Below are 27,459 nucleotides of genomic sequence, written 5' to 3' on the forward strand. Positions count from 1 at the left end.
TAGTATGAGGTGGACTTACTTTTGAAGTACTAGCCTGTTCCTCCTCACGTTGTTTTTTCACTGCAGCGATTGAAGTTTTCCGAATGTATGATTTTCTGCAATTCAAGTGTATTGTAACGGATTTTTGAGTTCTTAAATACTCAATAAACTCATCACCTCTCTCGACACTAGCCTCGATTAAATTTGGCATTCCACGATCAACCACATCTGTTTTAGTTTCACTTAAAAGTTTATTGCAAATAAAGCAAAACTGAGACATTTTTAAAACTATAAAATTGTACAAATATCGGTAACGGTACTAAATGGTAGACGCTTGTAATTAGTACTTATATTCACTTGAACTGAACCTTTAGCACTAAAAGAAACATAATATTATGAACCAGACCTACGGACAATACTGTAGCCATTGCCTATAATAGACAATCTGTGCTTTTTTAAACAATGGTATAGCCAAATGTTTTTCAAGGCCACGTGGATAGAGGAAATTCAGTTTGGGACTGATTACCTTTTGAAGAAATATTTTCAGAATAGTATAATATACTATAGAAAAGAGACACAAATAGGCATTTATACTTGTCTTTAGGGCCACATATGTATATACGTGGCTTATATGTGCATATAATGTATAAAGTAACTTTTAAAATCGCGATATCTCAGGAATGGTAACTCTTAGGAAAAAAATTGTAAGGACATTTTTTGTAGAGAATGTTAAGATCTACAACTTTGGTTTGAGGTTTTTTTTGATGAAACTTACCGTTTTCGAAAAAAATCCAAAAAATCTCAAATTTTGACCTTTGACCCCGAATAACTTTTGACGCACACATGGGATCGATGGGGACTTTTTAAACTTTATTTGTTATGGTATACCCTAGCTCTCCACCAAAATTTGGCTCTCCGGCAATTTTTGTTATTTGCCAAGCATTTTGATGTCTAAGTTGACCGGATTATAGGAAGAGGTGTAAAAATAAACTTCTGTTTTTCTCATCTTCTTTTGAAACATTCTGTGGAAGTTATTAGAAATAAACACTACATCTTAGTAACGTTGAGTGAAAATGTTTCTCAACATTTTTGTAAAAAAATCATCTCAATATCTTTATTATCTAAATTAATACATAAATATAAATGAAAAGTTTTTTGTGTACATCTAAAGCAAAGATAATTTTAGATTTTTCAGATCATTCCAAACAGAAAAGGTCTTTACTGATTTTTCTCTAAAGTTGATAGTTTTGACATATAAGCGATTAAAAATTAAATAATTGCGAAATCGACCATTTTTAACCCTCAAAGGCTATGTGAAAAATTGAAAATTTCAATGTTGCCAAAGTAGGTAGATATTCTTTAATCATCGATTGATGATATCCCGAAGATCCCGAAGTTTTTTGCAATACAATATCGAAAACCCCTTTGTTTTTTAATTGCTAATCAAGCGGGCGCGACACTATTTTCAACCGCTGCATGTATAATATGTAATATTAGTAAATATAAGTGCGGAAAAATATTCTGATTCATTTTTTTAACCATCTTGTTTGAAAAGGTCCCCTTTTAACAATTGTTTTTTTCCTAAAACTAATTTTTTGCATCGGAAAAATCGTTTTTGGAAGTGACTTTTTTCTAAATTTGATAGTTTTCGAGATATAAGCGATTGAAAATTTAAAAATTGCAAAATCGGCCATTTTTAACCCTCAAAAACTATGTGAAAAACAGAAAATTTTAATGTTACTAAGGTACGTAGATATTCTATGAACACCGATTGCTGAAATCCCGAAGAGCTTTTTGCAATACAGTATCAAAAACCATTTTGTTTTTTAATTGCTAATCAAGCAGGCGCGACACTATTTTCAACCGTTGCATGTATTGTATATTACGAGTATGTAATCGGAAAACATTTTAAATTTAAAAAAAATTGTTTAAAAAATTTTTTGACCCATTTTTGACCTTGGCAACATGCAAATTTGTTAATAGGGAACATTTTCAAGCAGTATGGTGAAAAAAAATTGAATCAGAATATTTTTCTGCATATATTTACTCATATTACATACAATGTTGTAGGTACACATACAACGGTTGAAAATAGTGTAGCGGCCGCTTTAGTATGGCAATTAAAAAACCAAGTGGTTTCCGATATTGTATTGCAAAAAACTTCGGGATCTTCGGGATTTCATCAATCGATGTTTAAAGAATATCTATCTACTTTGGCAACTTTGAAATTTTCAGTTTTTCACATAGTTTTTTAGGGTTAAAAATGGCCGATTTCGCATTTTTTCAATTTTTAATCGCTTATATGTAAAAAACTATCAACTTTAGAGAAAAGTCACTACATCCCTTTTCTGTTTGGAATGATCCAAAAAACCTAACAAAAGTTTATTCGATGCAAAAAAATAATTTTAGGGAAAAAACAAAAAAAAAACGTTTAAAAAATTATTTACCCGCCTTTGGACCTGGTAACATAAAACTTTGTTAAAAGGGGTCCTTTTTGAGTAAGCTTGTGCAAAAACTCCGAATAACAATATTTTTCCTAGCGGATGCGCAGTGGCTTTCTGGATGGACTATATGAATTTAAATTGAATTATATATTCTGTGACGTAAGCTATACGCTAAATACGCACAATATCTTTTAAAAGTATTGATCAAGTTTATTGTCTTTTCTGTCATAATGGTAGGGGAGCCCAAGCGGGGATTTTTGCAGTTACTCGAGCGCGTCAGACTATCATATGGGGAGAAACCTGTTACCCTGCAGATGTACCTCTACCATATATTGGCTCTTAACACAGGGGAGTTCGTTAAGGGGGGCCCGAAAAAAAAAAAAAAAAATCTATTCTTAAAAAGAGTCGAAATTGTCAGATTAAGATAAGGTAAGTTAAGTACATGCAAGAGAGCGTATATTTCAAAAATCTGACGATTTGGGTTGGGAGTAAGGAAATGGGTGAGGCCCAAAGTTTCACAAGAAAAAAGCGAATATTTCGCGAAATGAATGACAGATCGAAAAACTAAAAAATATGTACTCAATATTTTTTAAAAATCCATCGAATGATACCAAACACGACTTCCCACGTAGAGGGGTAGGGGTAAATTTAATATTTTAATTAAGAATCCCGCGATATTTCGCGAAATGACCATCAAATCGAAAAACTGTAAAATACACATATTCAATATTTTTAAAAGATCTATCGAATGTCACTAAACACGACCCCCACGGAGGTGGGGTGGGGGGTTACTTCAAAATCTTAAATAGGAGCCCCCATTTTTTATTGCAGATTTGGATTCCTTACGTAAAAATAAGTAACTTTTATTTGAAACATTTTTTCGAATTATGGATAGATGGCTTTATAATCGGAAAAAACCATTTTTGGAAATGGAAAATTAGATTAAAAAATGGCAAGCGCCCACTAAAATGGAAAACTTTATTTAACTTTTTTTGGTTTTAGGACCTACTCTTCACAACCCAATAGGTCCCCATCACGCTCGAGTGACTGCACATACTTTGCTCCCCTACTAAAATCCATGTGTCTACGCCATATGTTGGTATTGGTCGTATGATAGATTTATAGGTATATTTTGAACTTTAGTTCCCTATGGATGTTTTTGGATCCAAATACCTGAGAAAGAGAGAAGTATGTAAGTAAACTCTATTAGTCAGCAATATCCATTCCCGTATTTCCTCCTCCTCGCTGCTGTTCTCAGTTAGCTGTACGCCCAGGTATGTGAGCTGTTTTAGTACCTCTATATCAGCGTCGTCTATTGTCAAATTCTGCAAGTTTTGTTGTTTCTTTGCTTGCATTAGGGTAAGTTAGTTTTATGTAAGTTCCATATAAAACTCTGTGATCTCTCTTGCTCGTCCCCCAAGAGTTCAGCGTCAGACGCTGAACAGTGCAGACGCGTACGGAGCTGCAGTACCGAGGAGAAGCCGAAGTAGTGGGGACGACTCGACCTTGCTGATCTTTTCAGATCACCGTGAGTAAGACACGGTAAGCGGGAAGAGAAATCCACGCGCTTAGGCAAAAACCGAGAGGCAAAAGCGACATCTGTGGATGTGATTAACCGAGGGAATTTCATCTTTCATTGAGTTCTCTGGGAGGTCACAATCCAGGACTAGCCAGTGAAGAAGCGAGCGGGCCTTGTGCCTGTCGGGAGCTATCTGTGCCTCCGTAGGAAGGACAATGTAAGGTGTGGATATTTTGTATTTCACATCGGACAGACCCGGACACCTGGGCCAGATAGCTGAGAAAACGCAAGTGGAACCCTCCCTAGCGCAAGTTAGGGCGTGAACAGCCGCGTAGGTCCCTGGGACGGCACCCAGAAATTGGATGAACAACGGTTCATCCAACCGCAAAAAACAGAGTCTTTTAAGTAGAGAAATAATGTCTTCTGAAAGCACTGAGCTTTCACAGAGCAATTCCGCTCAAATCGTTGAACCCACCCTACCCAAATCCCCCTCGAAGGCAGAGCATGTGTCGTCTGACGACAATGCTTCTGACGACGAATCCGCCCTTAGAGCCTCTTCCCCCAAATCGGAGATGGAGGAAGAGTACTCTAGTTCTGACGAATCTATGTTAGAAGATAAGTTCTCCGAACAAGAGATAAAAGAAATTTATGAAGATCTTCCCAAGGTTCCAGATACCCCTCAGGTTTCTGAAACAACATGCCATACACGCGATTCCGAAACCCTTCAGGTTACCAATGTATACACCCGGCGCATCGAGGACAAGCAGTCTAACAAAAGACCGCGCAACCCCGCAAGCCCCACCCAAGAACAGCTTAAAAAAGCTAAAGACGTTGACGGTATGCAGCAAACAATAGAGGAATTGTTTGCTAAATTGCAAGAAAATGAAGTCGAAAGACGACAGGACCAAGCAAGGCATAGCCAACAAATCGCCGAGTTAATGGCTGAGCTGAAAAAGCTCAGACTAATGCTCGAGCAAAAGGACCAGGAAAATCGCGAACTAGTCGCACAGCTGGTGAGACTGTCCGATAGGTCTAACCCCACCCCTACTCCTTCAGAGCCAGAATCTATATCTGAACCCAACCAAGAAGTGGAAATGGACACGGAAGAGGTTGTGGACTCAGGCAGCGAAACCACCTATCGTTTTCCGAAATACAGGAAAAAGAAGGGTGGTAGCAAAAACCCAATCCATGTAACAGAACACGGCAACCGCAGTGTTACAGACGCCCAACCTGAGGCAATAGCAGCTGAAAAGGTAAAAAAGTCTGCCCAAACCCAGAAACCTGAAAACAACTTAGAAGTGGCTACGATGGACACGGAAGAAGTTGAAAACTCAGGGGACGAAAACGCCTACCATTTCCAAAAGAGCAGGAAACGGAGAGGCAACAAAGTCGCACGCGATAGCAATGACACTACCCAACCTGAGGCAAGAAATGCTGAAAAGGTTCAAGAGCCCAAAAAGCGTAAGGAAAATCCTGCTACCACTGATAAAGATGGAATAACGCATCCTGCTGACGGAATAAACAAGCCCACTGGCGTTGGAGAAATCCAAATGGCCATAATTCAAGAAAGACAAGAAAAAGAAATGACAGATCGCTTAAGTCAACGTAGCACAAAAAAACAAAAAACAGCAGAGGTAGCCAGCAAGGCTACGACCAGTCAAGCAGTGGTAGCGACTACGACCAAAAAACCACCAGCGATCATTCTAAAATCTGTAGGCGAAAGCCAAAGGATTTTAGCAACAGCAGCGAAAAAAGGCATAGGCTCCGTGAATAAATTCGCGAAGTCTGGAAGGTCGATAGTCATACAGACCAATGAAAGAGAAGGCTACCTTGGTATGCTTAAAGTCCTTGAAAACCACAGACCCAAAGTGGATTTCATAGCATATCCAATCGACGCTGAAACAAACAGGGCCAAAAGAAAAATAATCAGAGGGCTAAACACAGGCTTAAACCTAAAAGCATTAGGCCAAGAAATAATGGCAGCCGGTGTAGAAGTCCGTGGAATGGAAAGAATGATTTCCAGGAAACCGGACAAAAAAGAACTTCCCCTTTACATCGTCACAATCGGTGAAAAGGATGAAGAAAAAATGGCCAAAATAAGTAACCTCTCTTTCATGAAGGTAACCATCGAGGATGAAATACGCTCTAAAAAAGAAGTACTGCAATGCTACAATTGCCAGAACTTCTACCACGGCTCAAGGTCATGTCATTGCAGTTCGCGATGCGTCAAGTGTGGAGAGGGCCACAAAACAGAAGACTGCACGAAAAATCGTGAGTCTCCAGCAAAGTGCGCAAACTGTGGGGAAGCGCACACAGCTAACTACAGGGGATGCAAAAGAGCACCCCAAAACAAACCCAAAGTCCTAGCACCCCCAAAAAACAAGCGTGCACCAAGTGCACCTGCTAAACCAAACGTTAGCTATGCTGCAGCTGCACAAGCCAAAGCTCCAACCACCAGAGCACCCACAAGCGCTCCACAAAACCCCAACCCCAATCAACAAGAACTTGTTAGCGTGATTAACGCCGCTATGGCAAATTTCGCTAGCATGTTCCAAACTATGACTGTTGCCCTCGATGCGCTCAAACTCTCTAACACCCAGTAATGTTGAACAACCAGTTGGACGAACTTAAAATTGGGTCATGGAATTCGGGCGGGCTACGCTCGAAAATTAACATTCTAGACGAGTTTTCCAACAGACTCGATATAGATGTCATGGCACTGCAGGAAACCAAACTCACCGAGAGAGTGAAAACCAAATTCCCGGGCTATGATATCTATAGAAATGACAGGACAGGGAGATCAGGTGGCACGGCCATTATGGTGAAAAAAGGAATTGAACACCATCAAGTTCCAACACCAGATGGCCTGGTCACCATGGAGGCTACCCTGGTGCGGATCACTGCGGCTAACCATACACTGAAAATTGCTTCGGTGTATGTGAGGCCACGTGATCCAGTACTGGGAGAGGATCTTGATCTCATCCTGGACTCAGACGAGCCCACTGTGATTATCGGTGACTTAAACGCGAGGTCGCCCAACTGGTTCGACAGACTAACAAACTGCAATGGCAGACGGCTCTGTAACTATCTCGAAAATAAGCATAACACTATTGTAACTGGACCCACAGACCCAACATGCTTCCAGGGAGATAACATCCCAACACACTTAGACATTGCAATTCTTCACCATGTGGGACTACAACACGAGATAATAACGGCAAACGAAGGAGACTCCACACATAACGTAATAGTTATGACACTTGGGGCAATAGATTTGAACCAAGTAGAACCACGTAAAAAGAAGATAATAAATTGGCAAAACTTCAGAAGAGAGATGAGTGAGAACATAGGAGATATACCCACAATAAATAACATAAATGAATTGGACGAAAGCATAATAAAACTAGAACAGACAATACAAAATGCAATGGAAGTTAGCACCAGAACCGAAAGCATAGCTACACAAAGAGGAAGATTCAGAGAAATATCTATTGAATTAAAAGAACTAATAAAAGAGAAGAACAGAAGAAGAAGAAGAGCACAACGAACTCGAAACAGAGAAGATAAAAGAATTGCAAATGAACTAGACAGGGAGGTCAAAAAACAGTTACAAGAGCACCGAAGCGAATGCTGGGACCAATATATCCAAAGCCTAAATCCAAATAAATCTGCATTCTGGAAAGTATCAGCAGTACTTAGAAACGATAGAAAACCGATTCCACCTCTACACGGAGAAACAGGAATCGTATATACAGACGAGGACAAAGCAGAGGCCATGAAAGATACACTAGAAACGAATTGTAAGAAAAATTTCCATCAAAGGGAAGATCTAGACTTCACCACAGAGGTCGAAAATAGTGCAAGCAGAATAAGAAGAAGAAAAGGCAGAATAGGCCTTGAACACACCACCCCAGAAGAAATAAGAAATATAATCAAATGGGCTAAGGCGAAAAAAGCACCAGGCCCAGACAACATCACAAATAGGGCAATTAAAAACTTACCGACCAAATTAATAGTGTACATCACAAATATCATCAACGCAGTACTGAGACTAAGATACTTTCCAGATAGATGGAAAGAAGCCCATGTAATAATGATCGGAAAACCGGGGAAAAACGGGAGCTTTCCTCAAAACTACAGGCCAATAAGCCTGCTATCATCGATAAGCAAAATAGCTGAAAGAGTAATACTCAAAAGACTCCAAGAGGAAACCGAAAGGCTAGGAATACTCCCCGAAGCGCAATTCGGATTTAGATCAGAACATTCTTGCGAACTCCAAGTACTAAGACTGACAGAGTACATCACGAAAGGCTTCAACGAGAAAATGTACACAGCAGCTGCATTTCTCGACGTCAGTAAGGCATTTGACAGAGTCTGGCACGAGGGCCTAATATACAAAATGAACGATTATGGATACAGTGGGGCGATGACATGTCTCCTGGCTTCATACTTGGCCAACAGGAGGTTCAGAGTTCGGATAGGGGAAACCCTGTCCGGGGTCGGGACCCTGGAGGCGGGTGTGCCGCAGGGAGCCGTGCTGTCGCCTTACCTGTACACCATATACACCGCAGACACACCTAAAAGCAACAGAACGATCCTAAGCCTATACGCAGATGACACTGCTATAGCAGCATGCAGCAGAAACCCAGACCTGGCAGCAAGACATGTACAAGGAGAACTAAACCGACTATTAAGATGGTGCATAAAATGGAAGATTGCACTAAATCCAGATAAAACTCAGGCCGTCATGTTCCGTAAAAGATGGGGAACACCGAACACAGAATTAAGCTTGGATAATAACCAAATAGAATGGGAAAATGAAGCTAAATACCTAGGCGTAACGCTAGATAGAAAATTAACATTTACACAACACATAAAGCTAACGGTAAATAAAGCAAAAGCACTAAGGAAGCAATTAGCCCCAATAATAGGGAGGAAAAGCAAATTAAACATCAAGACAAAACTCAGAACAGCCAATAGCATAATTCTGCCAACCCTAACATACGCATCAGCAGCCTGGGGACATACATGCAAGTCCAACAGGAAGAAATTACAAGTCAGCCAAAACTACATAATCAGAGAGGCCCTAAACGTGCCCAAATATGTACCACTGCGGTACATATACCGGGACACAGACCAGAAAAAAATCCTAAGGACCATGGACGAAAAAGCGTATGACATCTTCACCAATATAAGAAATCACCCCAACAGGTGGCTAAGGGAATTAACGGATTATGACGAAAATGTTAGAACGAAACATAGACGGCCTAAACAGCAATTACAGGGATATAGACAGGTCCCAGCAGAAGAACATGATGTCTGAGATAGTTACAGAGTAGTCAAACCACACCGCGCAATAAAGGTAGAAAAAAAAAAAAAAAAAAAAAAAAAAAAAAAAAAAAAAAAAAAAAAAAAAAAAGATCATGCTCTGGGGCCCAATCGATGTTAGATGATTGGACGCCAGATCGTGCTCACCAAAAAAATACATAAAATATACTAACCCACAAAAAAATATATAAAACTAACAAAAGACCCTTTATTGTCGCAACCATGTTAATATTAAGTATACTTTGAAGATTAGTGCACACTGACCGTACCCACTCGGCTCATACTCAACATTAAGGGTACAAGGGACCCCTCAGGTCACCTTGTACAAGCCACTTAGGCTTCAGGCCCTTAAGGCAGGTCGAATGAGAGACCTAACCATCGCGAAACTCTGAGCATCGAGACCATGGGCGACAACCATGGGCTCGATGGCCAGACTCATTCGGGTGCCCAGCTGCCGAGGAGAGCAAAATTTATTTTGCCAAATCGGCGGCTGGGTGACCGAGCTCACTACACGGTTTCCCCGCGGAGTGACATCAATCTAGGTTGATGCCCCTCCGCGAGGAAACACACTCTTAGGGACTTCAGTCCAAATTCATGTCAATACCAAAGTAGAATCAGTAATGTAAATAGGGAGAAAAGCTACACAGCTACCCCTACAGTGAGGTGGCCTAACCACAACCATGCTAAAGCGAAGGGTGTTTCTCTTTCCCAAATCACCCGACGCAAAGATCATAGCCTCCCCGCGTATGTCACACGTTGGGGAGGGGTGGAGGAAAAACCTGGGGGTCAGATAGGTACCGATCCAAAATGACTCGCTCTTTTGGAGCGTGACCGGTCTGATTTTCGGACATGTGGGTCCCGCTGATTAGCAGCGGTACACACATGTTCCTAGGGGGTGGGATGATCGGCGAGTGTGAGTGAGTGAGACTTGCTCGTCCCATCAAGTTTAAGTTGTCTGCGTACATCACAATCTGCTTAGACTTATTAAACAATTTTTTTTGGGTTTGTGGACATTTTTCCCATAACATATTCCATAAATATATTAAAGAAAGTCTGAACCAGCTTATCTCCCTGTTCTAGCCATTTAGTTATCTGGAAGGAATCCATTAATTGATTTTGAACTCGTACTTGCGCTTATGTGTGTGCCATTGTGACTTGAACTAATTTTACTAATTCCCTTGGTATACTAAATACTTGCACAATTAAGTATATTATTTTTCTGTTTATCTTATTACAGGGTTATCGAAAATCTACAAAGATTTGGTAAATATCTTTGTTGTGCTCCCAGGCTTCAGCTAATATTTGTTTTATATAAATACCTGGCCGAAAATAGGCCGTGCTGGTCTGAAACCGGCCTGATATTCTCCTATGATTTTCTATAGGGGAGTGCAATTAGAACGAGAAGATACAATGTTTCGGAAAAAATCAAACAAGGTTATATTTTTCTAAAACTTTTTTTGTTAGTTTATAAATATCATAAAGTAAAAAGTTCTACTCACAAATTTCGCCGCTAATTGTTTATTAATTGTTTAAACAATAACAATTGTTTTGTATAAATAATGTTAAGAATATGGGTGAATTCAACATTTTATTTTGATAAAAAATGTTTTTATTTTAGTTTTGATTATGCTGAACCCGAATCTGACATTACAATTTGCAAATTCAAAATGGCGGATTCAAAATGGCGGATTTTTTCCTAAAATTCCTTAAAAAGCAGTTGTAAAATCCGAATTTCTTTATAAAACGTGTTTGTTTACATATATGTGGATATTTTTGAGAGGTTGCTGAACCTGAATCAAATTTTGATAATTTAAATTATAAAATGGCAGATCCAAAATGGCGGATAACTTAAAAAATAGTTGTAAAATCATAATTTCTTTACAAAATGTATTTATTTCTACATATATTTATTTTTGAGAGCTCTGATAAACCTAACTTAAATGTTAACATTATAAACTATAAAATGGCGGATCCAAAATGCGGATTTTGTAAAAAGAACATAAAAATGAAACATTTTTCTAAAACATTTATTGTCTTTATTTTTAACAGGTTGTTGAATCTGAATTAAAGATTAAAAATTTAAATTTCAAAATGGCGGATCCAAAATGGCGGATATTTAAATGAAAAACAAGTAGAATCCAATCAAACAAATATGGAATTTCATTCTTAAAAAAAAGATAAACAAATAATTTTCACAAAAATATTAAAAATTAAAATGTATTAGAAAGAAAGAACCAATTATTCAAAATCTATCTCTTCAATATTCAAAAAATTGTTGCAATGGAATCATAAATAAATGTTATTCTTAGTAAAAAGCTCTGCATATTCTAAAACTTTAAATGCAATCATAAAATATCAATTTTTATCAATTTTGTACAAGATATATCAATAAATAAAAATTTCAGTTAGGAGTAAAATACCTATATTTTTCATAATACTGAAAATTGTTATTATGGAAAGTTGTTCAGAATTAAAAACGATGTGTCAATATGAAATTACACTTTTATGCAATTTTTTTACATAATACCTCGTATAATATTGATAAAATATAATATTTTATATTTGCATATTAAGTGTTGGACCATGCACAGCTATTTATGACGAATAACTTTCTTCATAAAATTAATAATAAATCAGTTATCATAAATAATAAGTGAAAATTTAATGATGTTTGGTATAATTAATTTGAAACAATATTAAAAAAAAAACAAATTTTCGATTAGAAGGATATAATTACATATTGGAACATAGTTTTTAATTCCAAACAACTTTTCTTGATAAAAATTTTCGATATTGTGAAATATAAAGGTACTTTACTCTTGAGTGAAATTCATATTTTTTGACATACCTCGTACAAAATTAACAAAATTTGATATTTGATGGTTGCATCTTATGTTGTATACGATGCAGAGTATTTTAAAAAGAATAACATTTTTTCGTAAAACTGATATTAAAAAAGTTATCAATAGGTTCCAAGTTACGCAGACATACTGTATAAGAGCTAAAAAAAAATTTTTTTGTTGAACATTTATTATTTTTGAAGCTTATTATTAAATTAATTTTAGGTAAGTTTTACAGAAAAAAGTTTTGATCACTCTGTATATACATTTTTTCAGCTGGTAATTTTCGGTTTTTGTATTACATTTTTGTTATCTTTCTTAGTTTTCTCAAAAAGAAAGTGTTTATTTCATTTTTAATCTCAAATAATTCAGTGTTTCTTAAAGATTACATCCTAGGCTTTAAAAAAATATTAAAAAAAATTGTATTAGATTTATTCAAACTTGAGTAATACCGTCTTAAAGTAGTGGGAATTCTGTAGAACTACGAAGTTTTCAAAAATTACATTTTTTGAGACAGCGTATTATTTGAATTACATTTTTGAGATTTTTTTTAATGAAACATCGTTTAGTAAGATGATTGAGAGGTAAGTTGTGCAAATTTGAGAGCTTTGTAAGTAAAATTGTATTAGTTACACATTTTTAAATCATTTTTAAACAAAATTCATGTAAGTCTCACTTTCCGCCCACACCGTACTTATGTCCATACATTTTATTTCTTTTTATTACAACCATAAGATAGCTTATTTTATCTTCTTTCATGTCCAATTTGTAAAATTTCTTTTGATCCATTTGTTAAAGAATTACATTAAAAAAACTCAACCGTGCACTTCTTCCAACGCTAGTTTACATTGCGCCAATGTGTGTGAGAAGGGTGACTTTAGCGTTATAAATAAAAAATTACAGAAGCTAGAGATTTAATTTTAGAAAAATCTTTATATAAGGTTTTTTTTGTAAAATTTTCTGAATTTTTGAATGGTCAAGTCAGTTTTTTTCTAAAAATTATATTTTCGGAGTTATTTAAAAAACATCAAACTTCGTAGTTCATTTGTTTAATAAAAAATGAAGCACCCACTTCTCGAGTAGAACTTTTTGATATGTTGTTTATTAAACATTTCTTAATGAAATTACAAAAAGTTTTATTTTGTTTGATTTTTTCCGAAGTGAAAATCTAAATGCACTCTCCTACTATGTGAAGTGACAATCTCTGATTTATGATCCACGTAAATACACTATAACTCACACAGAGTAATGATATGCCTCTATACTTTTTATAGGTCTCTCTTCTTGTGGATTTTTCATATAATTGCTTTTTTCCAGTCTCTTGGAATTTCTTCTGTATTTCCCACGTTTGTGTGAAATACAATGTTGTCATTACTTAGGACTTTATTTTTCTTAAGATAAATCCTCATCTTTTTTATTTTTCAGTTAACAAAATATTACTAAAAAATTTGGCAGGAACTAATTAACCACCAAATTATTGAGGAAAGGAATTATTTTAGAAAAATTGTAAGGAATGATTGTTTTTGATTAATTTGTAACGGCCAACAGAGATTTGAAACCAATCATAAACCAAGTTTACCTATTATCTGGAATACAAAGTTCCACTATATAAATTTTATGAGCACTTTGCTGTTGATCCAAGATGCTGTTACAGTCATTCATTACAGCTTTAATAATGAACACTTTTATTTTCGCAACAAAGTATATTCCATAGAAACTTTTATAATACTTCGTGAAAGTTTACAGCGAAAAGGTTTTATCGATTTGATATCGTTCGGAAAAATAATTTCGCAAATATTTATGCTCTTATGTCATTTTAGTCTGGGCAGATTATCGAAAAACAGGCCATTTTTGGGAAAATTTATTTACCAGCTATTTTTTTCCCGGAATCGAATCTTAAGATTGCATATATTAGTAATATCATAGGTATGCAAAGTCCGCAGAAAGTGTGCTGTTTTTTACTTCTTCTTCTTTTCTTCTTTTTTTTTTTCAATTATTGCTCTGTAACTCAGAAGATTTTAATTTTAACTAAAAACACCCAACTAAAAATGCACCCAGAGAGATATAGTATTAATATACTTCATTTAAGAATACAATGCAAGGTAGACGAAAGAACTGCGCCAGGTCGAAGAAGAACGTCATGGTTTAAAAACTCGAGAGAATGGTTTAACAGATCCTCTGCATCCCTTTTCCGAGCTACCATCTACAAAATTTTATAGCCAATTTGATAGCCAACTCTCGACAATCGAGCATGGCACTTGAAGAAGAAGAAAAATTCATCATAATTTAATTCTGCAGAGAGATATTTTCTGCAGAGAGAACAACAAGGTTTTCGAAAAAATAGGTCCACAATAGACGTCATATTCATAGCCAGACAAATTGCTGAGAAAGCACTGGAATATAATAAACCCGCATTTATGTGCTTTATAGATCTGACTAAGGCCTTCGATTGTGTAAGATTGGAAGATGTGCTAAGATTGCTAAAGGAGAAAAATCAGCCCAACAAGATGATAAGGATAATTAAAGACATTAATACGAAGAACAAAACCAGAATAAAAGTCGAGAATGAACTAACATCGGAAGTAGAAATCAACTCGGGAATAAGACAAGGGGATAGCTTGAGACCATTGCTTTTTAATTTAGTCATGGACAAAATCATAGAAAACATTAAAGGAATTGGAAAAGGATATAAGATGGCTGAAAAACAAATAAAAATCCTCTGTTCGGTACGACAGAGACAACGAGAGTGGAATCAGCATGTGTCGAGAATGGACAGCGAGAGAATAGCCCCTATAGCCAGGGATTCGAAGCCAACAGGCAAGAGACCAATAGGAAGGCCATTTAAAAGGTGGCGAGATAACTGGTAGTCAACATCACAGCTACGAATACAAGCTCAAAATCGGTAAGAACAGGCCAAGAGGCCTATTATAAGAAGAAGAAGAAGAAGAAGAAGAAGAAGAGAGATATTTTCTTTTCGATTCCCCCCGACGAAAATTTTCCTCGGAAAATTCGGGTTTTTTAAACAAAATCTTTAATTTTCTACTAAAATTATAGGGAAGTAATTATTTATCAATAATTAAATAGTTAATTGACCTAAAAGCTTTTTTGTAGTAGATTATATTTCCGGAAGCCAGTGACAATCTAACCAATAGTTTACCAACAATTGAATTGTTAATTATAATTTTACGGTCGCAATAATAACCAGAATACTTATGATATACCAGAATAACTATGATCTTCTAAGTTTCTAACGATACAGAATTGAAATTGGACTATCTGAGCAGCCTCAGGAATGTTTTAAAGTCATAAACAATTTTTTGGCGTATAAACAAACAAATAGAATATCTCAGCAACTATCAGATATACAGTGAGGACGTTTGAGTTGGAATAAATTCATTATCTCGAGAATGGGCAAATTTGGAGAGGAATCCTCAGACAGCTCGATTTTTATTTTTAAATTATGATTTTCTGGCATATATATATATATATATATATATATATATATATATATATATATATATATATATATATATATATATATCATACTAGTGACGTCATCCATCTGGGCGTGATGACGTAATCGATGATTTTTTTAAATAAGAAATTTTGTGATAGCTCATTTGAAAGGTAATTTAATTCTCTATTCAGCAATATAAACAAGAACCTAATTATTTATAGAGGGGGTCAAAAAAAATGTTGAATTGGATTAATTGAAACAAAAAGAAGAATGTATGTAATTTATTTAATGCAAAATACATTTTACTGCTGTCAGAAAACAGAAAAAAATGTTGATTTGGAAAATAAACATTGCTTTTCGCTTAAATTAGTTGTTCAAACTGCTAAGAGGCAGGTGTGTGGCAGCTTTTATGTTGAATTCAAGCGAAAAACAATATTTATTTATCAAATAAACATTTTTTCCTGTAAATTAATTACATACATTCTTCTTTTGTCTCAATTAATTTAATTAAATAAATTTTTTTGGCCACCCTGTATAAATAATTAGGATATTGTTTATACTACTGAATAGAGAATTGAATTACCTTTGAAAAGAGCTAGAGCTATTACACTACCCCTACTCTCATTTAAAAAAATAATCGATTACGTCATCACGCCCAGATGGCTGACGTCACTAGTATGACATATATGCCAAAAAGTCATAATTTAAAAATAAAAATGGACCTGTCTCAGGATTTTTCTACAAATTCGCCCCTTCTCGAGATAATGAATTTATTCCAACTCAAACGTCCTCACTGTATATTAAATTAAGAGATACAACCTGTCAAAGTTGACCGACATTTGCAACGAAGTTATAAACAATGGGATAATGGTCTTTGATCCATTACCTTTTTATTTCGATCCTCTTTCTATGTACTTACACATTTCTATATCTTCAAGAGACTCATAGCATATATATTCTAATAATAAAAACGATCGGTATTATTTGTGAAAAATACCAAAAATACCAAAATCCAAATAAAATTCGGCTGAATGAACTATAATTTCAAAGTTCAAAATCGGTATTCGCTGTGAGCTTCGCTGGTATCGCCAGTTAGCGGATTACTAGTGCAACTTCGGTTTGAAATTTAATGAGAAAAGTATTGCGAATCATAGCAAATAATTATTGTCTATTATGTGATTTCAACGAAATATATAAATATATTTTAAACAGTTTATTTGTATTTTATGTAATTATACTAATGCTGGAATATTAGTTTACTTAAAAAACTAGGTCTAATCACAACATAATATATTTTCGATTTCACAGTTTCGATATTATGTGTAATGTAGTTTGCCCACCACCTTCATTGACAACATACTTGACTACATTTTCATAACTATAACATCAGGTTTAACTTTATTTTAATTGATTACTTATCACAGTGGAGTGATTGTAGTTACTGTTCTCAATTTAACAAGCTGTACACTAGATTCTACATAACTAACAGGTAAATTTTTTAACTTCCTGTGGAACTGTCATTTCTGTCATGTCATCGTTCGGGATTTCCGCTATCATTGCCACTTGCCACCATATAGTCAACGTGTGAGCAAGTCAATTTTGACCTCAAATGGTACCTGGAGCATAATACATTGGATATTTTATACATCCACGTTTAAGTTCACATATTTTATCTGTTTCCATGATGGATCAATTGTAAAGGGTTTTTACCCACATATTTTTGTATTGTGGTGGTTAACATGTTAAAATCACGTGAGTATAACCTATAACTTTTTAAAACCGTAGTCAAAATTTAAAAACTTTGCATTATCTTATCAGGTTATACGCATTTTAGGTGAGCACTGATGATGATCGGTCATCCTATCGAAAACTAATTCTGTGATGTAGCCCTTTTTAGGGATGTTAACAAACATACCCTTTATAAAGGATTTTATTCGTTTTTGTAATATATTGGTATACAGCCAAATACAGGAAGACTTTTTCCACGTGGATTTATTAGTTTACTTCTTTCCTGCTTCCGATAGTTTCGCATTTATCGTGTAGATGGCGCTAGATTAATTATATTTTAAAATGTTAAGAAACAAAATTTTACTATTTGAAACTTAAATATATTTAAGATAAAAATAAATGCCACAGATTTGGCCATTTACTATTTTTTCCTATAATGTTTTTAATTTCAATATATTAAATTATTCACTTTCACATGTATGTCAAATTTCCAACCGAAGTTTACCAACTTGTCACTACTGGCGCTCACGAACTTTTAATTATCCCCTCTACCTACGAGCTCACAGCGGATACGTTAAAAATTGTATTTTCTGTTTCCTATAGAGTAATTTTATTATTTTTTTTTAATCCGAAGTAACTCGAATAGGGCCACCTAAGTAACGTATTAAAATGTCAACAATGCTTTAGTTTTGTTATAATAAATAAATTTATTTATTAGTACAAAAAAATAAATAGTGTGTGTACTTTGTACGCATGTAAGAAGTTATATTTTTATTATTATGATTTCAACGAAATAAATATATTTTAAATAACTTAATTGTATTTTTATTTAACTATTAAACTAATTTTAATACTTAGAATAAAAATAATACCAAAAATTAAAAATACCGATAATACGTAATTTTTTTATTTTATTTTTATTTATGAACGGTAGCCTCCCCGCAATATATTTTCCCTTGATGAATCCTAGCAAATTTAAAAAGCATTAGATTTTCTATACAAATTTTTAATTTTCTTTTCAACGTATTTTAATAGGTACTAATTATCCTATTCTCAACGAAGACAAATCCAAAGACACAAAAATTATAATAAATATATTTATGTAGGTAACTTGAAAGATTTAGCAACTAACTTCATGTTGTGAGTGTGCGCGTACTTCATACTGTGATTTTTATAAAAATTCACTCCCATCAATTTTTCCCAACTCTCGCCCAAAGAAGTATAACTTCGAAATTTTTAATTTGTTTAAACAAAGATTGTTTAAATAATTACACAGCTTTGAAATGAAAATATTTGTAATCAACTATTTTCAATGGGAAATAAGCCACAATTTTAACAAAAAATTATTTTATTAACGTTTCGAAGCCCAAATCGGGTTTCGTTGTCAAAATACAAAATACAACTAAAAAAACAAAAATGTTTTTGCTAAGTAAAAAAATTCTTCTAATAATAATTATTTAATCTGACTCATTTATATTGGCAATTTAGACGTATATTATACATTTTAAGTAGAAGACTTCAAAATGATATTGCCAATATTTATGAGTTGCGTTCCTGGGACGACTTTACTAAAAGATAGTTCATTCGATTACACGAAATCAATCCCAACTCAAGAATATCCGTCACAAAAAAATCATAGCATGTGATCTGTCTTTAAAAAGACAACCAAATGCAACGATGACAGTAAAATTCTCGCGTTAGAGATTCCATAGTAAATCACGAGGGAAAACCAGGAAAAAAACCTGACATCGTGACATCGTAAGTATTAATTTGGTCTTACATTTAATTTACTTTCAAAACACTAATACCAAATTCTGACTTTATTATGTTTAAATTATAAATAATATTAATAATACATAGATATACAATAAGTAATACTAAAATATAAAATTTGTACTAACTCGATATGTTATTGACTTAATAATCGTGGTATTTTCTTTCTATTGACTTCCTCTTTCAGTATGGGTAACCACATATCCTACTGTATTCTACCGAGGAATTTGCGACACAATTGGTTTCATTTAGCATAATTAGGGCCGCTTCTTTGATTTCTCTCTTTTTATTATCTGATTCTTTCAGGACTATACTTGAATCTCTCCACTGAACTCTATGTTCATTATCCCATGCGTGTTGACATATTTAAGATCTATCAAATTCTTTATTTTTAATATAAGACTGATGTTCACTTATTCTAACTGGAGAGATTCAAGGATTGTCCTAAAGAATCAGATAATAAAAAGAGAAAAATTCTGTCGCAAATTCCTCAGTAGAATGCAGTAGGACGTGGTTACCCATACTGAGAGAGGAAGTCAATAGAAAGAAAATACCACGATTAGTAAGCCAATAACATATCGAGTAAGTACAAATTTTATATTTTAGCATTACTTATTGTATATCTATGCATTATTAATATTATTTATAATTTAAACATATTAAAGTCAAATTTTGGTATTAGTTTTTTAAAAGTAAATTAAATGTAAGACCAAATACTTACCATGTCGGGATAGTATCACGAGGTTTTTTCCTGGTTTTCCCTCGTGATTTACTATGAAATCTCTAACGCGAGAATTTTACTGTCATCGTTGCATTTGATCGTCTTTTTAAAAACAGATCACATGCTATGATTTTTTTGTGACGGATATTCTTGAGTTAGGATTGATTTCGTGTAATCGAATGAACTATCTTTTAGTAAAGTCGTCCCAGGAACGCAACTCATAAATATTGGCAATATCATTTTAAAGTCTTCTACTTTAAAACGTATATACGTCTAAATTGCCAATATAAATGAGTCAGATTAAATAAATTATTAGAAGAATTTTTTTTACTTAGCAACATTATTTTTGTTTGTCTTAGTATTATTTTGTATTTTGACAACGAAACCCGATTTGGGTTTCGAAACGTTAATAAAATCATTTTTTTGGTAAAATTGTGGCTTATTTCCCATTGAAAATAGTTGATTATAAAAATGCCACAAGGAAATAGCTTCAGAACAACATTGAAAATATTTGTATTTTGTACGTCAAAAGGTACACATTTAAGTTTTTCTAAAAAAAATCAGAGCAATAATTGAAAAAAATAATATTTCGGAGCGTTAATTTGCTTATAAACAAAATAGCACACTTTCTGTGGACTTTGCATACCTATAAATACATAATAAAATAGCGGGTAATAGCTATTTGTATAACAAGGGAGGAAAGTACTTTTCCTCCCGAGTGAGTACTTTTCCTTAGCGGAGGGCAGTAATCATTCAAGGGAGGAACAGACACTTTACTCCCTATACATATGGTGTTTCCACCTTCCTCAAATAACAAGTCATTTTTTCATTTTTACTTAATTTATTTATGTAACTATCCAACAAAATTTATTAGAACTAAAACTAACAAGTAGGTACAATATAACTATCAACTGTTAAATATAAGTCAAATCATTAATGTAAACCTTGTTAAATCAAAATAGCAATTTACTGTTTTTTACCACTCTGCAAAATACAGGGTGTTTTATAAATAAACGTTAAAATGTATATAGATACTTACGTAATAGAAAATAGATATTATACAGGGCGTCATTAAGTTATATTTCATGAGTGAAATATCATGACGTCGCGTCACTTTTGCTTTTCCTCCCTAGGGAGGAAAATTACAACTTTGCTCGCTACAATCAGGTCCGGAAAAGTATACTTTCGGTAGAGGTAGGTGGAAAATAACTTTTAATTGTTGTTTCCTAATTTGCCCAGAGTATTTTTAAATATTTCTTTACCGAGTTTTATATTTAGCAATGCATAACAAAAACTTAATTTTGTTTTTTCAAAAGAAATCTCTTTAATATACTTTTAAACTTTGGTGTATAAACGTATTTTATAAAAAATATCAAACAAAAGGTTCCAAGTCAATTTGATTAAGGTTTAAAATTGAGTTCTTTTGAAATGTTCCGATAATGCTTTATAATTTTTTTAAAATATTTTTTGTGAGAAAAGATTAAAGCAGTTATGTAACCGTTGTTATAATAAAATTGAGCGTTCAACAGAAATAAGAATTATTTTAAGAAATTGAATTGGTAATTGGAGTTAGAAATTGACTGGTATCGGCATGTGATAATAACAAAACGGTTTGATACTTTTTTGTTTCGTCAAAGTAGAATTACTTCTAAAATTTTTAGAAATATATTGTACTTTGAAAACGATTTCCGAGCTGGGTGTCGTATCAATAAATATATTTGTTAAAATGTAGTATACAAAAATGTGCAACCTTCCTTATTTTGCTGTTGCTAGGTCACCAATTGATTTAATGCGAACGGCGCGGCGGCTAGATGAATGGTGGAAAGTGAGTCGTCATTACAACAGATAAGAAGAAACAGACAGAAAAAGAGCGCCACTTAACTTTTTGTAAAGAAAAAAGGAAAGTTAAAGGAGATATTGGACAAAAACTCAAAAATAGAAAAAAATTTTACGCCCGTACTAAGACAGCCACTTTCCCGCACGCATTTCCTCTCCGAAAGTTGCACTTTCCCCCACTAGTGCAGGAAAGTAAATTTTTCCGCATTAGTGCGAGAAAGTAGAATACCTTATAATATGGCTTTATATTACAGTGAAAGAAAGCTAAATGGAATAAATTCATTATTTCGTAAACCGGTGACTTCAAGAAAAAATAGAGAAACAGGTCGATTTTTGATTTTCATTTATGATTTTTTTGGCATATATATCATACTAGTGACGTATTCCATCTCAGCGTGATGACGTAAGCGATGATTTTTTTTAAATAAAAATAGGAGTCATGTGCCAGCACATTTGAAATTTTATTAAATTCTCTATTCAGTAATGTACATATAAACATTAACATAACTATTTATACCGGATGTAAAAATTTTTTTTATTAAACTAATTGACACAAAAAGAAGAATGTCTCGTTGCTTAAGATGCAAAAGCTCGAAACCCACAAATAAGTCTTTCCACAAAAAAACATTCTCTTCTTGCGAAAATCACCAAATCTAAATAGAGAATTATTGACTCAATATCAAGGTATTAATAATACCTTGATATTAAATCAACAATTCTCCATTTAGGTCTAACGACTTTTGCATGCAGAGAATGTTTTTTTACTCACCTACACAAAAACTCATTTATGGGTTACGAGCTTTTGCATCTTTAGCAAAGGTATGTAATTTATTAAATTCAAAATACAGTTTACCTCTCTCAGCAATTACAAAAAAAGATGTTTATTTCACAAATAAACATTGCTTTTTCCGTAAATTAAATGTTCAAACTACCAAGAGGCAGGTGGGTGGTAGCTTGATCATTGAATTTAAGCGAAAAGCACTGTTTATTTCTTAAATAATCATTTTTTCTGTTTTCTGACTTAAATAAATTACATACATTCTTCTTTTTGTGTCAATTATTTCAATTAAAAAATTTTTTGGACACCCTGCATAAATAATTATGTTAATGTTTATATTACTGAATAGAGAATTGAACAACCTAATGAGTGGACACACGCCCCTATCCTTATTTAAAAAATAATCAGTTACGTCATCATGCCAAATGACGTCACTAGTATGATGTATATGCCAAAAAATCATAAATTAAAAATAAAAATCGACCTGTTTCAGGATTTTTCCTTAAGGTCATCGGTTTACAAAACAATGTTATTGAAATAATTTTATTTTATTGAAAATTTGGTATTACAACCTTGTCAGAGAACGTATTAAAAAATTCAAGGATCAGCTTACATCAGTGATACATTTGCAAAATGCCACGAATTGCTCGTTTACCCACATTTAATTTTACCAAGCAATAATAAAGACATTCTTGTGTTTCCGAGTGATTAAATTTGCATACATTTTTGTATTACGTACTGTTGTATAATATGTTGTATATACTCGTAAAAAAAAATTGATATAACTCAATTTGTTGTGGTTTTTTTTTCAAACCCATGGCCGTAGAAAAAATATTGTTCCTAACTCATGCGGAAAGTGACCTTCCGGCAGTCCCATGCGGGAAACTATCACTTTCCGCACTAGAACTATTTCCACCTACCTCTACCGAATTCCTCCCTAGGGATTGAAAGTAATTTTCCTCCCTAGGGAGGAAAAGTAAAAGTGACGTCATGGCATTTCATTGATGAAATAACTTATTGACGCCCATACAATATTCTATTATCAATATACAATATTACAATACGTAATAATATCAATAATACAATACGTAAGTATCTATACATTTTAACGTTTATTTATAGAGCAGCCTGTATTTTGCAGAATGGTAAATAACATTAAATTGTTATTTTGATTTAACAATGTTTACATTGATAATTTGACTTATATTTGACAATTGACAGTTTTACTGTACCTACTTGTTAATTTGTCAGTTAGTTACATAAATAAATTATTTAAAAATGAAAAAATTACTTGATATTTGATGAAGGTTGGAAAATCATATGTATAACATGGGAGTAAAGTGCCTTTTCCTCCCTCGAATGATTACAGTAAACTTCATTCTAGGGAGGAAAAGTAGCACTTTCCTCCCTTGTTATACAAATAGCTATTACGCTGTTCTAAGTATTTAAAGGCAGTCTAAAAATTGCAAAACGCATGGATACTCAGTAGCGCCGTATGTAGAAAGTTAAATTTATAAAAAAATAAAAATGAACAAAATTTAAGAGTTATTTATGATATAAGTGTACACGTTTAAGGCACGCATGTGAAAGTTTGCAGAATGACCGAAGCGAGTTCTGCAATTCACATGAGTGCCTTAAAAATGTACTTTTTAACACGCATATCATACAATATTTTTTCTACAAACGTAATTACAGGACAATATCTACAAAAACTTTTACTTGAACTTGACTGACATTCCATTTTTATATTTTTTTGACATTACATCAAAATTGCCTATACGGTCAATACGAACTGCAGTGCCATAAAAATATTAAAGCACTAGTGTCTCAAAGTAGGATTTTTAACGCTCGTATGGAGTGATAAAAATTGCATTTTTAACACGGTTGTAGAAAAAAAATGTTTCTGTATATAAGTCATCAATTATAAAAATTAAAAATAATGAAATAATGACTTGTTTTTAAATTATAACTGCAGCAGACGAAATCTACAAAATTCGTGTACGTACCTTGTTACTTGTTTTTGTGAGTCCATACTGCAATACCGTTGTACAAAATTTTGTTGACACCCAAAAATTGACAGCGACATAAAAAGTTGACCAATGATTGCTGACGTAGTAGTTACTCTTGCAGTCAAATCCATATTGAAGCTGAAAAAAAATTGTTTACCATAAGAAAATGTTTTTATTGAAAGATATTTATATACACTTTTATAAAGTTAAGGAAAAACAGAGCTGGTATGGCCATCTTTATGTGACATTACATTCATAAAAATATTTTTAAGAGTAATAAAACAAAGGGGAACCGAGAAAAACTATATTTTTCTTGTTATGGTCCCATCTGGAAGGAACAGACAAATACAAGTATTTAAGTTTCATAATATCAAACAAAGGAACCACTGAAGAAGATATAGTAAATTGACTAATACAAACAAGAGACTGCATACGAAAATTGAACCGACTACTATGGGATGAGAACATCAGTATAAAACCAAACAGAAGAATATATTACACCACGAAAAGAAGTATCCTCACTTTCTTCTTCTTCTTCTTCGTCTAGCCATTCACGTCCACATCTTAACATAAGCCTCTTTAAGTCTTCCTTTCCATTGTTTTTGTTGTACGCTACTTGTAGCCAATTTTTCCCGGCAGTTCGTTTCAGATCATCTGTCCATCTCATAGGAGGTATGCCTCTGGGTCTTTTGTGTTGGTATGGTCTCCAGGTTAGAATTGTTCTGTACCATTTGTTTAGATCGCTCCTAGCTACATATCCAGCGTATTCCCATTCCAATTTTAATGATTTTTGTACCACATCGGTGACTTTGGTTTGCTGTCTTATCCATGTGTTTGTTTTCCTGTCCTTAAGTGATATGCTAAGCATTGCTCTTTCCATCGCGTGTTGAGTGACTCTGAGGATGTTCATATTCTTTTTGGTGATTGTCCATGTTTGTGCCCCATATGTTAATATCGGAATAATGCATGCATCAAAAACTTTAGATCTAAGATGGAGTTGAATTTGCTGATTTCTGCCATTGATGTTTATTTCCTTATATTTCCAATTTAGATTTTTAAACATGTCCTCCAAAACTAAGGTGAACAGTTTGGGTAATAGAGTGTCTCCCTGTTTGACTCCCTTGTTTAATGGTATAGGGTTCGTGTATTCATTCTCATTTAGGTAGTATGTAGCTGTAGCTTGGTTCATAGTTTATTTTATTAAGTTAATATATCTGCTGTTAGTTCATTAAAATGTTACATTTCTTAGGCCGTACCTTGCATTTCTTAGAGGATTCAATTTTATTTCTTTAATGTGTAGGGAGGATCAGTAGAAGCTTAAGTTCAAGTTTTTGGGGTCGCCATCCTTGTCCCCCGGTCGCCATCTTGGAAACGGGGTGCAAAGGGGTTTCGCGCTATATCTCGTAAACTATCAACCCTATGGAAAATCTATTAAAACATAAAATATAGCAAATTAAATTTTCCACAATTTTTTTCTATTACTTTTTATCGTTAAGTGACCAACAAAAAAGATATAACCAAAATATGTAAATTTTTTTTAACAACTTTCCTTTTGGACGTTATAACTTTTTTTCAGTTCATTTTAAAATAAAATAATATTTTAGCAATTTTGTAGAGGGTTTTTCAGCGAACAATTTCCACTATAAATTTGTTTAATTCTATTTATTTATATAGGTTTTACAGCGCTCCAAACTTGACCAGATTCTCGAATGCTCATAGGGATACAATAAAAACAAAAGTTAGGCTTACTTTTCTATCTATATATATATTTGTTATTCGTACAATTTATTATGATTTTAACATTCCTATGTTATTATTAATCTGAACTTTCTTCCCACTATAAAACTTATAACTCTAAGCATATATAGAAAAGGCCCAAGAAGTTGTTTGAGGACAAATTCGCCGCTTCAGAAGAAGAATGACGCAACCGCAAAATGCAAAATTCTTAAGCAGAGCAAAAAAACGATTTTTAATACCAAAATCATAAACTATATTAAAAATTAGCCATTCACCACACCGTGGTCAGGATCTCGAGATATAAGCGTTTTTTGGGGTGTGCCGCTTGTATATGAAGTAACATAACTTTTTTCCTATTATATATTTTAACTTAAAATTTTCCAAAAAACTTCTTCATGAACTATATTTTATTGTTGTGTTGGTTAAAATTATAAACTAAAAAGTTTGTCACTCAACTTTTTTAAGTAAACATGAAACTAACGAAATATGATGACAAAATGTTAATAAATTAACAACTCTTTTTTTAATGTGTTTAAACATTTTGGATAAATTTCATTTTTATCTACATACTTCAAAGATGACACAGTAAAATTTTTAAAAGGAAATATTTACAGCAACAAAGATACAGCGAGGTAAATTTGAAAAATCATCAAAATTGATTTTTGGCATTTTTGAATAAAATTTATTTTTTTAACATGTTCCACCAACTCTAGATAAAAATAAACTTCATATTCGGATTCAGCGACCTCGAAAACATAAAAATAGACCAAAATTGATCATTCTCCTTAAATTTGATTTTCGTGGTTGGCATAACGGTTAATGCCGCTCGTCTAATATATAGATAGAAAAGCAATATTTTTCTACGAGAATTCGAGAATCTAGTCAAGTTTGGAGCGCTGTAAAACCTAGATAATAAATAAAATTAAACAACTTTATAGTGAAAATTGTTTATTGAAAAATCCTCTACAAAATCGCTATGATGTTATTTTATTGTGAAATGAACGTCAAAAAGTTATAACCTCCAAAAGGAAATTTCTTACAAAAATTTTCTCTTATTTTTGTTTATAACTTCTTTTTTGGTCAGTTTACGATAAAAAGTAATAGATATAAAATTGTAGAAAATTTAATTTTCTTCATTTTATGTAAAATTAAATTTTCTGTAGGGTAGCTAGTTTACGAGATACAGCGCGAACGCCCTTTGCACCTGTTTTTCCAAGATGGCGGCCGGGGGACAAGGACCTCAACCCCAAAAACTTGAACTTAAGCTTCTACTGAACCCCCCTACACATTAAAAAAATAAAATTGACTCC

The 27,459-nt window shown here is 33.6% G+C and overlaps 1 protein-coding gene across 4 annotated transcripts in view; it reads right to left on the bottom strand.

The window, feature by feature from the left end:
- The window catches only part of LOC114328180 (sodium-coupled monocarboxylate transporter 1), a 542,514-nt gene that overhangs the window by 87,435 nt on the left and 427,620 nt on the right, over nucleotides 1-27,459 (bottom strand). For all 4 annotated transcript variants that reach the window (XM_028276963.2, XM_028276962.2, XM_028276964.2 and 1 more), the window contains one exon: nucleotides 24,410-24,550. In XM_028276963.2, coding sequence (XP_028132764.1) covers nucleotides 24,410-24,550 — 141 coding nt within the window. The remainder of the gene's footprint in view (nucleotides 1-24,409; nucleotides 24,551-27,459) is intronic.

This window comes from Diabrotica virgifera, chromosome 6 (assembly GCF_917563875.1).
Source record: "Diabrotica virgifera virgifera chromosome 6, PGI_DIABVI_V3a".
NCBI classification, from domain to species: Eukaryota; Metazoa; Arthropoda; class Insecta; order Coleoptera; family Chrysomelidae; genus Diabrotica; species Diabrotica virgifera.